We start from the raw sequence: 12301 nt of genomic DNA, 5'->3' as shown, positions 1-12301 counted from the left end.
AAATGCCACTTAATAGAGCAATATCAAATCAATTAAGATTAATTCTAATGCCTGTTCCAATATCAGTTTGTTTAGAATACTCTTGCTCAATAAATAGACTGTCCTTTTCAGCAGCCAGACTCTGATCTCAAGTGTGATTCTCACTGAAGTCAGTGGGAGCTGCATATGCATCTGAGGGTCTATTACATGACACACAAAATAATGGTTGATTTAAACTTTTTGACTACAACAAGCACTACTGCCTGAAGCTGTTTATTACTAATATATATCTTTTTTTCTTTTAGCTCATAAGTGCTTTAGGCACACTGGAAGCAGAGAGGAAATATGAATCTCTATTAAATTGTCTATCTCATCCTCCAGCTTTCACAACTGTTAGAGTTAACACTCACTTGGCTTCAGTGAAACAAGTGAAAAATCTGCTGTTTGAAGAGATCCACAAGGTTTGTGCAGTTTTGTGTCCTGGTTATCACTAAAGATAGCTACAAGACTTCTGGTTTTCTAGCTGATTGCAGGAGCCTTTTTTCAAATAATGGAAACAATTCCTAAACTTGACGGGTATGTCTACTTTCAGTTTGGTGCTGGGATGAAAATCCTATTAGCACTTTCAGAGTCAAATGGAAACATAGGTAGAGTCTGTGAGTTAAGTCCAATACTAGTCAATATCTGATACATTAAAGGAAGTTAAAAATACTCATAGTGCCCTAGACCAAATGTGCTTTCATCAACAGGAGAAAAGACATGTTTGGTTTTTTTTTGCAAAGTTCTAAAGAACTTGAGTTTTATTGTAGATAAGGTCTAATAAAAAATACCAGCGATTGATTCAGAGAATTTCTTCCTTTTCATTTTCGAAACGTGCACATTCCTTCAGAAATTTAAAATCTATAAATAAGGACCATATAATACTCATGGATTATTTGTATTATAATAGCACCTGTAGACCCTAATTAGGATTTTGGCTTGGCCCCTTTGTGCTAAATGCTTTACAAACGTAGAAGGAAGGCACTGCAATCTAGACAAGACAACAGAAATAGAAACTAGTAGTCTGAGAAGATATATTCAACAAGTATAGAGCTTGCTTTTAATAAAAGGTGACAGAAAAATGAACTGATGTTGCAATGTTTTATTTAAGAAGTCTGTGAAATTGAAAGAAACCGAGTATCCAAATAACTTGAGCGATTCCTGCCTGATGGTGTAACAAAATGCTTTGATTAATTTTTTGATTTTTTTTTGTTCTGTTTATTTTATGACTGTCTTTATCTGACAGAGATAATTAATTGTAAGCCAGAAAGTCTGAAAGTAAATTGTTTAGAAATCCTACCATATCTCTTCAGTCTTTCTGAGAAGATCCGGTTCTTCTATAAATAAATTATTGATGTTGGTGGGTTTACAGACAGCAACTGCATGACAGGGGCCAAGACATTTCTGTAATGCGAAAGCAGTTGGCGCTGCTCTATTTATTTGCTAGGAGGGTAATGAGTTATGCTTGTTTTATCATACAACTTGTTCTAGGAATCTGGAACTGGTATTTTAGTCAATTTTTTTGCTTTGTAAGGGGAAATGCTTTGATAAAAACACAGATACAGAGAAATGAATCCTGTCAATGACTCCTAGTGTGGTCTTGGCATTTCTGAATGTACTTATTTATCTCTGTGTTTTAGCTTGAGTATATATAATGTACAGCATTTCCTAATGTCAGATTTCCCAGCTTCTCATCAATTAAAGAGATTCTAACATTCATAGATATAAAGTGTGAACTGAAAAATAATTAATTCCAAGTACAATAAAGTACTTTTTAAAGCACTGTTGTTTGTTAATGTTCTTTTATTTTTGAAAAAATTCAACAGCAGTTTAAAGGTCTTAGTGTTCCAGTTCTTCAGCACCCAGAACTCCAGGACATCTTACTTATTCCTGTCATTGGACCCAGGTTTGTAATTTTCAGACTTTAACAACTAATTTGTGTTACTGAGTTTCACGACAGGTTTTACATTAACCCATTTTTGATAACTTAGACACTGTTAAAAAGTTGCAAGTGTTTTTTAAGCCAAAATATGTAGTACTTGTCCTAGATAACGTAAATTTTTGATCTTTCAAACTCTCTCAGAACTTTGTTATATTTTAAAAGACCATAATCTTTTCTTTCTCCATTTATGATAATGGACTTCATATTAGTTTTCCCTATAGCAATTGCCGTGTGGCAGAGTATGTTAGGAGGAGGTAGATTATCTTTGTTGAAGGACTAGGGACTTTGGCAGGACTTCAAAGTATAGGGTCTTGCAGTAGTGCACAATATTCCTCTGTTAGAACATATGCATGTACAAGACTCACATGAGTGTATTTAGGGAAGGTAGCATAAATGATAAAGTTAAACAGGAATTCCAGGGTCACATTTATCCCCTTATGCTGATGTCCTACAGTATTCATAGTTAAGCTGTTTTTTTTTCTAGTTTTCATTTAGACAACTTTAGTGTTCCCTCATTGTTTCCACTCTTGGAAGTTTTTTCATTGCTTAATTTAACTTCACAGTTAGAAGGATAATCTAAATGATCTTTCTTAGAACAAGGCTTCAAAATTACACACAATTGTCAATTTTGAGTTTACCAAGACTCTGTCAAGTGGGCTTGTAAATTATAGGGATCATAAACAATACTAGTGTGTACAAACTGTACATTGTATTATGGTATTTGCTGTCTCTCTTTTACAGTGTTGGACAGTACTTTATTATTTGTTGTCCTGCACTGATCTTAAATCCTCCTTTGACATACCAATCTCTAAATAATCCACTATTTAGACTTGTCAAGGACAAGTCTGAGTCATTACTTTCCTTATCACCAATCTGGACACAGTAGCTACCAGCAAAATTCCCTGCATCGTGTTCAAATGTTTGTTGTAATAAAGATTTATGGCAGTTATTAAATTTAAAAGGTCACTTTTTGGCCATCCAGGTTGAACACTAAGTTGTTACTGGCTGAGAAAGTGGAGAAGAATGATTTTCACATCTGTTAACTTGATTTTGTATATTCGTATCAGATTTTTGGCAGCAGCAGTTTTGGGGCTGAATCTGCATTTTTCCAAGGACTGCCACTTGGTTTTATTCTTTACTTTTAGCAGGACTGAACTGCATCTTGTAAGTTTGATATACAGTAGGTGCATATTTATCCATCACCCTTTGTCAAACAGCATGTATGAACTGACTTTTTTTCTAAAATAGACTGATGTCAGCAGGTTTTTGTAATGAAATTACACTTCGTATCCTCAGGAAGGATCTACAAAAGCAATCATCTGAAGTCATTGTTGGAGCCCAGTGTGGGAATTCAGTGCTACGAGGAGCGCATGTCTTTGTTCCAGGAATCGTATCTGCTTCAAAATGTAAGGGTTCTCTAATATATTCCAGTAGGATTTAGAGGGAGGGAAGCAACCATCCATTCCAGTTGACATCTAGTATCTATTTTACTTTGTTTTTGTTTGTAAAACTTTCATGATTTTTCTTGTGCAATACTTATAACAAAATGGTGCATGCTACCTCTCCTCTTCTGTGCTGCTTTCAGTTCTCTCTCCTTTTTAGAGACTTCAGTTTCTTAACAGCAGGATTGTCTGTCATTGATATTTTTACATTCTTCTTCTTTTGACTTGAAAAAGAGGGGGTTTTTTTTTTGTTTTTTTTTTTACAAAGATCAGATGTTTTCAAGTGAGACATAACCTGACCAAACTGAAAAGTTATGTCATTTTGGTGTATACCGGAGAGATTAATTTTGTATATTTTCTAATAAGCTTCAGTAGTTGCTATTAAAGTCAGTATTTACCCTTAGTACTGCCTAAGAAAAGCACATTCAATTTAGTAACTTCCCAATCTAACCAAGGGGAAATATGGGGCACATGATCGATACCTCTGTGTAGTTAATGGCCACTAAAGTAGGAGCTGTTAGCTTTTGAAAAAATGGCAAACAAAGACACATTGACTTCATGATATCTTAGGAACATAAGAAAGTAGCTGTAAAGGAGAACTGAAGTTTTTGTTTTTTGTTTGTTTCGCATTCCCTTGACATTGAAATTGGCATGTTTGATGTTATAATGGTCTAGTGTGACAGATTGACAATATCCTGAATGTACCTTATTGAATTAAATTGAATTAAATTAAATCTTATTGAATTTGGGTTAATACCTTTGTGGTAGATTATATTAAAAATGCAAATGTTTATGTACTATTGTGAGATTGTATGGAACTTCTATAGCAGGAAAACAAAATTAATACAATCTTTGGAAGGTATGAGAAAATTCAAAGGTCTTTTTGGAAAAATATGTGTGACGCGGATATTCTAGGAAGTTCCTTGAAGTGAGGGGAATGCAGGTTTTCCCCTCTGAAGCCAACATATTGAAGATAAGATCTGGGGAGAGAGACCTATTGTATACTAATTACCTGCTTCTGGAATCTCCAGATCAAAGACCCCTGCTCTGTATAAGAGGGTGGATTAAATTTCTCATGAGTATGCTTGTTCTGAGGTGAATCAGTGATGAACTTGTAACCACAAGGAAACACTTAAGGTGGGGTGATGAAAAACTGCTCTTGACGGAGCCCATTTTAGAGTTGCAGTGAAATCTGGTAAGCTTATTAGGATCTGTGTTTTTAATATGTTTTCTCTGTAATGCTTTTTACCTTAAGAATAAAGTAGGCTTCCTTAGAAAGAAACAGGTGGTAACTTTTATCTATACCAATCACTCTCTTATCAGAAAAATCAAGCAGATTTAGGCAGATTCTTTGCTGGGAGTAACATAGTGAAGGCAGGGAACTGTTCAGCCTGGACATACCCTGGTCAGAAGTGGGTGACATGCGGGTCTCCACACCAGAGCGGCAACAGCTCGGGTGTTGGAAGCCTGAGAGTGGATGCCCTTGCTGGACCACTGAGGGGAATACAGGTGCAGTTGCCCTGAACTGAGATCTAGTATTGACTTCTATTATTTCTTGGTGAGAAAAATCTTCCTCATATCTAATTTATGGAGGTTCTGAAGTTATCATGCGAACCCTTGTGTCTCTCTCTCCCAGTGCCAGTGAGCCAGAAGATAATCTTCTACATATGCTATTGAACAGTGCTTAGTCTTCAGCTGCATATTGAAACAATTTGTGCTATTTATTTTTTTAAAGATCAAACTAACTTTTATAATATAATTGTGGATGATTCACTTTGTTATTATCATGGTAGTGACTATGGCTGTGTTAACCACAAGTCTTTCTTTTTCCATCTAGATCAGCATTTCTCAAACTGGGGTCCTTGAGGGTACTACAGGGGATCCGCAGGCCCTGCTGATCAACTCCTCCCCATCCCTCCCTCAAGTCTCCCCCTCCCTCCCAGCGCCTCCTGCACGTTGGGAAACAGCTGTTCAGCGGCGTGCAGGAGGTGCTGGGAGGGAGGGGGAGGAGCGGAGATGGGGTGTGCTCGGGGGAGGGGGCGGAAAGAGGCAGGGAAGAGGAGGGGCAGGGGTGGGGTGGGAAGAGGTGGGGAGGGGCTTTGGGGGAAGGGGTGGAGTGGGGGCAGGGCCTGGGGGGGCCTTTGGGGTCTGCAAAATTTTTTTAAATCAAAATGGGGGTCCTTGGGTTGCTAAAGTTTGAGAACCGCTGATCTAGTAAATTTTGGCCCTGAATAAAAAAAGCACTTATGCATGTGCTTAAATTCAGTCCTCTTCAGAAAAGTACTTAAACTCGTGGTTAACTTTAAGCATGTGCTTAAGTCCCATTGACTTAATACGTATGCTTTCCTGAATCTAGGCATTTATGAGAAAACAAGTACGTTGCTGCAACAGTTGTTGAAACTGCTTTTATTTTGTACAGTTCTACTCATAAATATGCAAAATACTTACTGGGTGAGCTAATGATTTATCATCATTGCTGTACATTAGCACACAGCATCAAATAAAAGGGAAACATACTTCAACAGGACTTTAAAAAGATTTTAGAAAAATTACAGATAGGAAAACGAAGTGGAGAGTATGCTGCCAGCCTGAGGTGAGGTACAATAAAGCCCTGTATCTAGAAATTACACTCAGCACAGATGGTATAACAAGACATGAATGGTAGTGCATAAGTGGGCCACTTAATCATTGATCAAGTTATACAGATAAGGAGAAAGAAAAGGGAGTACTTGTGGTACCTTAGAGACTAACAAATTTATTTGAGCATAAGCTTTCGTGAGATACAGCTCACTTCGTCAAGCTGTAGCTCACGAAAGCTTATGCTCAGATAAATTTGTTAGTCTCTAAGGTGCCACAAGTACTCCCTTTTCTTTTTGCGAATACAGACTAACACAGCTGCTACTCTGAAACAGATAAGGAGGAATCAATGATTGAAGATCTTTAAGCTTAGTTTGACAAATTTAAATTTAAGCTTTAGGATAGTCAATGTAGCTGCCTGAATGGGTGAGAAAACACGAATATTGCAAGTTATAACTAAAAATTCAACATACTGCTGCTGCATTCTAAAGAGACAGACAACAAGGGAAAAAATCTTTTGGCTTTACAAGTGAGGATGGACAAATAATTTGATGGGAGGCAAAGTTAAATATCTGCAAATTTTACAAATACTAGGTAGATGGTAGCAACATGGAGTGTCAGTGTTTTGGGTATTGTAGACATCCCAAGAAGAAAATTATCTAGTGTAGAAGCTATTTCTGGCTACAAGAATTGATCACAAATATAATACAGTTTTTAAAAGTTCTAAAAGCATGTCTCCATAATAAAATGATCCTTTCCTTCGGGCACATTTAATCTAGCCCCTTGGTCATAGGAAAGAGATCTCTGAAACACAACCCACAAGCCACGTTCATTCCCAGTTCAAAAGCTTAGTCTTGCCTCTGTAGTTTTCCTCTAGTACAACCAGCCAGGCCCTTCAATAAAAAGATTCTGGAAAAGCATCTGGGGAGAAATCTCTAAGGGTAGTTTGAATAATAGTTGCTCTCAGAATGAAGCTTTTACAAGTAGAGGCAGAGCTCAGTAAGTCCACATGTAGACCATGCTTTCTTACTGCTTTACTCCAAACAGGCTTAACAGAATCTCCTGTACCAGAGACTAAAGTGTTCTTCAAGCTCTTCTAGGCACCAGTGCAGCAAGATACTTGAAGACAGTGGGACTACTTGTCTTCTTATGATCAGGCACATGCTTAAGTACCTTGCTCAACTAAATGCTTTACACAGAGGTGGCTTCTCTGTCATATTTTGTGTGCAGAAAATAATTAGGCAATGGGAAGACTGCCAGGTGACTTTGTGGACTGGCTAACAGTGGAGATACTCAAAGTTTGTCTTGACCTGAAATCAATATTGCTATGTTGCAAGGGGTTGAAGTACATGGCCCATCAGAAGTTCCGGATGAGTCGGGCACCGTTCTTTTGCCAACTTTAAATTTTTAAAAAATATCTTTCTTTCCCTAGTTATGAAAGCTGGAGATGTGGTCTCTGTATACTCTGATATTGAAGGGAAGTGTAAAAGAGGCGCCAAAGAATTTCTGGGAACCAAACTTTTTATTGGAAATGGGATTTCAGAATTGAGTCGCAGTGAAATCTTCAGTTCAAGTGGCTCACTGAAGTAAGTCCTTAGTAACTGCAATGAGGATTAAGAAGCTGCACTTATTTTCTTTTTTGAGGGGAAAAAGCTAGGAATTTAGAAATATTCTGTAATACACATAAAGTCAGATTGTGGCTTTGAATGAGACATTACATTGGAGGCATGTGAGAAGGGACACTGAGGCAGTGGGAGCTTTGGGAAAAATTCTGGCTGACTAAAATTTCCTTCTGCGCTTCTCAGGAGTGCACATTACAACAGCTGCTCTATGACCCCTTGAAAGGGTGCAGCATGTACTTCCTCCACCTGATGAAGAGAAAGAGCATCTTGGGACACTGACTCACCACCCTAGTAAAGAGGGCTGTAACCTAGATTCCAAGGGGGCAGGTGACAAAAGACTTCAGGTTAGGTATAAAAGAAGGTGACCTTAACAGAGGGCTGAAAGTTAGGAGGGAAGTGGGGAATGGAAAATTACAATACGGTCATAGGAGTAATGAGGGAAAACCGTGGGGGAGTGTGCACATCTTAGATGACTATACACAAATGCAAGAACTTTTGGAAATAAACAGGAAGAACTGGAAGTCTTAATGCACAAGCAAAAGAGACTTGGTTTGATAAATCTCATGACTGGAATATTGCAGGGGGGACGGAGGGTATAGCTTGTTCAGGAAAGACAGGCATGGGGGGAAAGGTTGCATTGTACCCGTCAAGAATGTACCCACTTGTTCTGAGGTCCAAAAGGAGGTTAGGGGCAGGCCAGTGGAAGGCTTCTAAGTGAAGATAAAAGAGGGGAAAAACAGTCCAACAAATCAGAGGGAGGAGGTGAATGAGGTATTTCTAGAACAAACAACAGAAAGATCCAAAAAAGAAGATCTGGTATTAATGAGGACTTTTACTATCCAGATATCTGTTCGAAAAATAATATGGCAAAACTCAATGTCCAGTAAGTTCTTGGAATGTGTTGGGGACAACTTGTTTTAGATGGTGGGTAAGTAAGCAGAAGCACAGTCACTTTAGACTTGATTTTGACCAACAGGCAATATTAGTTGTGAAGGTGGAAGGCAACTTAGGTGGAAGTGATCATGATGTGATAGGCTTCCTGATTCTAAGGAAAGGAACTGAGTGAGACCAGCAGAATAAGGACAATGAATTTTAAAAAAGCAGACTTTGGCAAACTCAGAGAACTAGTAGATAAGGTCCCATGCAAAGCAAATCTAAGGCAAAACAGTTGAGGAGAGCGGGCAGTTTCTTAAAGACACAATATTAAAGGAACAACAGCAAACTATCCTGATGAAAAGGAAATATAGGAAGAGAAGAGGTTCATATGGCTGCATCAGCTCTTTAATGACTTGAAAATCAAAAAGGAATCCTACAAAAAGTGGAAATGGCAAATTGCTAAGAGGGAATATGAAATAATAGCATAAACATGCAGGGACAAAAATCATAAAAGCTAAGTCACAAAATGAGTTACACCTAACAAGGGACTTAAATGGCAATAAAAAGAGGTTCTATAAATATATTGAGAAAGATGAAGGAACAAGAGAAAGATGAAGGAAAGAGTAGGTCCTCTATTTAGCAGCGAAGGAGAGCTAATAATGGACAGCTTCAAGAAGGTTGAGGTGTTTAGTGTCTGTTTTGCTTGTTTTCTCTAAAATAGTTAATTGTGACCAGATGCTTAACACAATTAATATTAACAGCCAGGGAGATGGAACACACTCTAGAATAAGGAAAGGATAGGTTAAAGAATATTTAGATAAGTTAGATGTATTCAAGTTGGCAGGTCTTGATGAAATTCACCCAGTAGTAGCTGAACTAATCTCAGAACAATTAGTGATCATCTTTGAGAATTGTTGGAGGAGGGGCGATGTTTCAGAGGACAAGAGAAAGGTACTGTTTTCCTGCTTTGAGAAGAGGAACAAAGATGACTTGGGGCATTATAGACTAGTCGGTATAACTTTGATACTTGGAAAGATACTAGAACACAATATTAATCAATTTGTAAGCCCCTAGAGGATAATAGGGTTATAAGTAATAACCAATTTGGATTTGTCAGGATCAAATCTTGGCAGCCAATCTAATTTCCCTTTTTGAGAGGGTTAGATGCCTAGTGGATGGGAGAAGTAGTAGATGTGATATATCTTGATTTTAGTAAGGCTTTTGGCACTGTCCTACATGACGTTCTCATAAGCAAACTAGAGAAGTGTGATCTAGATGAAATTACTATGAAGTGGATGAAATTACTGTGAAGTGGTTGGAAAAACTGTACTCAAAGAATAGTTATCAATGGCTCATCAAACTGAAAGTACGTATCTAGTGGGGTCCCACAGGAGTCCGTCCTTGGCCTAGTACTGGTACTATTCAGTATTTTCATTAATGACTTGGAGTGGAGAGTATTATAAAATTTGCAGCTGGGATGGGTTGATAACACTTTGGATAATAGGATTAGAATTCAAAACAATCACGACAAATTGGAGAATTGGTGTGAAAATCAATAAGAGGAAATTCAGTAAAAAAGTGCAAAGTACTACACTTCAGAAGCAAAAAGTCAAATGAATAACTACAAAATGGGGAATAGCTAGTTAGGTGGTAGTATTGCTGAAAAGGATATCTGAGGGTTATAGTAGATCAGAAATTGAATATGAGCCAACAATGTGATGCAGTTGCAAAATAAAAGCTAATATAATTCTGGTGTGTATTAACAGGAGTGTCATATCTAAGAAACAGAAGTTAATTGTTCTTCTCTATATGGCCCTGGTAAGGCCTCACCTGGAGTATTGTGTCCAGTATGAACAAACTGGAAAGAATCTAGAAAAGAGCAACAAAAATGATCAAATGGGTTAGAAAACCTGACCTATGAGGAAAGCTTAAAAAAAACTGGGTATGTTTAGTCCTGAGAGAAGACAACTGAGGGGGGAACTGATAAGTCTTCACATATGTTAAGCAGTTCTATAAAGAAGATTGTGATTAAATGTTCTCTGTGTCCATTGAAGTTAGAACAAGAAGTATGGCTTAATCTGCAGCAAGGGAGATTTAGGTTAGATATTAGGGAAAAGTTTCTAACTGTAAAGATAGGTCAGTACTGGAATAGAATCTTAAGGGAGATTGTGAAATTCCCATCATTGCTGGTTTTTAAGAACAGGTTAGACCAGCGGTTCTCAAACTTTAGCAACCTGAAGACCCCGATTTTGATTTAAAATTTTTCGTGGACCCCCAGGATCCTTGCTCAGCCTCAGGTCGCACCCCATATCTTCCTGCCCCTGCTCCACCCTGCCCCTCCTCTTCCCACCCTCTCCCCCAAGCACATCCCTTCCCCACTCCTCTCCCTTCCTCCCTCCCAGTGCCTCCTGGACCCCGCTGAACAGCTCTTCCCTGGTATGAAGGAGGCACTGGAAGGGAGGGGGAGGAGTTGATCAGCGGGACCGGTGGCCCTGGACGTGATTCCGCCCCCTCCCATGAGCGCGCCCCATCCCCGCTCCTCCCCTTCTCTCCCAGCGTCTCCTGCATGCCACTGAACAGCTTTTTCCCGGTGTGCAGGGGGTACTGGGAGGGAGGGGTAGGAGTTGAGTTCATCAGTGGGCCCACGGACCCCCTGGAGTACTCTCATGGACCCCCAGGGGTCCGCGGACCCGAGTTTGAGAAACGCTGGATTACACAAACACTTCTCTAAGTATACAGTACTTAGTTCTGCCTCAGTGCAGGGGATTCTACTAAATGACCTCTCAAGATCTCTTCCAGCCTTACATTGGGTCAGCCCTGCCGTGGCCCTTCCCACCCACTCTGCTTTTTGGGAAGCTAATGCTTCTGGTTTGCCAGTGAGATTGTACCCTCCCCTCAAAAGAGGCATGGAAAGCTCCTTGTGTCCTCTTTTCCACTTGCACATCTGTGGAGGGCTAAGATGGCCACCATCCTGGTCCTAAATCATACTATGTTTATGCTTTTATAGCAGCTAGCCCAAAGGAGCCTTGATGCTGACCAGGGTTTGTAGGTGCTACCATAGTATAAATATTTATTAATACTCCAGTTCTCAGTTTACAGTTGCAGGATGGGTTGTAGGTACTGGTTTAGTGAATTCTGAAGACATTATTGGTCGGGAAACAAGTGGGTTTATTTTAACTAGCATTTGACATTGTCACATTGAGTTTTGCCAAGTTAATAAGCAGGATGCAGCTTTGATAAACTGTCCTACTGCAATCACTAAGTTTGCTTTAGTTTGGCCAGAAATGCAGCCTCACCCTTTCCACCACCTTCCAACACAGATGTTTTCAATTTTAAAGGAGCTGTATTTTAGGTTGACTGTCTTTAATGAAATCTGTTTATAACACTATTTGCCAAATTATTTGTTATCTTCAAGCATGCTTGGCGTCTTTGTTTTTGCTGTCAAAGAAAGTGATTTGGGTTTTTTCCCTCCAGCATAGAATTAGTATGTAAAGTGTGTCCAGTATTGCAGAACAGCTCTTTTTCATATAGTTACATCAAACATATGTGCCTGATTTAAAAAACAATCTACAAAAAACTTTAGTGTGAAACCTACCTCAGATGACAATATGGCAAAATTGAATATAGGACACTAAAGCTTGAGTCTGTCATATTTGCTTTTCTGTCTCAATTCTTCTTTGTCTGCATGCTGCACTTAGGAAAATAGATTCATTCTTGCTGACTGCAGTTATTTAGCAGTTTTGTTTTCAGGTTCATGTGTGCCATTTCTCTTTTTTTGTTGCGATTACTTAGTAATATTTTTATCTCCACTTAATGAAACGTAA

The 12301-nt window shown here is 38.7% G+C and overlaps 1 protein-coding gene across 16 annotated transcripts in view; it reads left to right on the top strand.

The window, feature by feature from the left end:
• Positions 1-12301, top strand: part of NSUN6 (NOP2/Sun RNA methyltransferase 6) — a 55826-nt gene that overhangs the window by 3556 nt on the left and 39969 nt on the right. For 11 of the 16 annotated variants that reach the window (XM_037890810.2, XM_037890813.1, XM_037890804.2 and 8 more), the window contains 4 exons: positions 285-440; positions 1845-1924; positions 3257-3366; positions 7412-7565. In XM_037890810.2, the coding sequence (XP_037746738.1) occupies positions 285-440; positions 1845-1924; positions 3257-3366; positions 7412-7565 (500 nt within the window). Of the gene's footprint in view, positions 1-284; positions 441-1844; positions 1925-3256; positions 3367-4433; positions 4598-7411; positions 7566-12301 lie in introns of those variants that run through there. The other 5 variants (XM_037890817.2, XM_037890816.1, XM_037890815.2 and 2 more) reach the window with 2 other exon arrangements.

This window comes from Chelonia mydas, chromosome 2, assembly GCF_015237465.2.
Source record: "Chelonia mydas isolate rCheMyd1 chromosome 2, rCheMyd1.pri.v2, whole genome shotgun sequence".
NCBI classification, from domain to species: Eukaryota; Metazoa; Chordata; order Testudines; family Cheloniidae; genus Chelonia; species Chelonia mydas.
The sequence above is the reverse complement of the archived record's forward strand: the minus strand, read 5'-3'. Positions and strand labels throughout refer to the sequence as shown.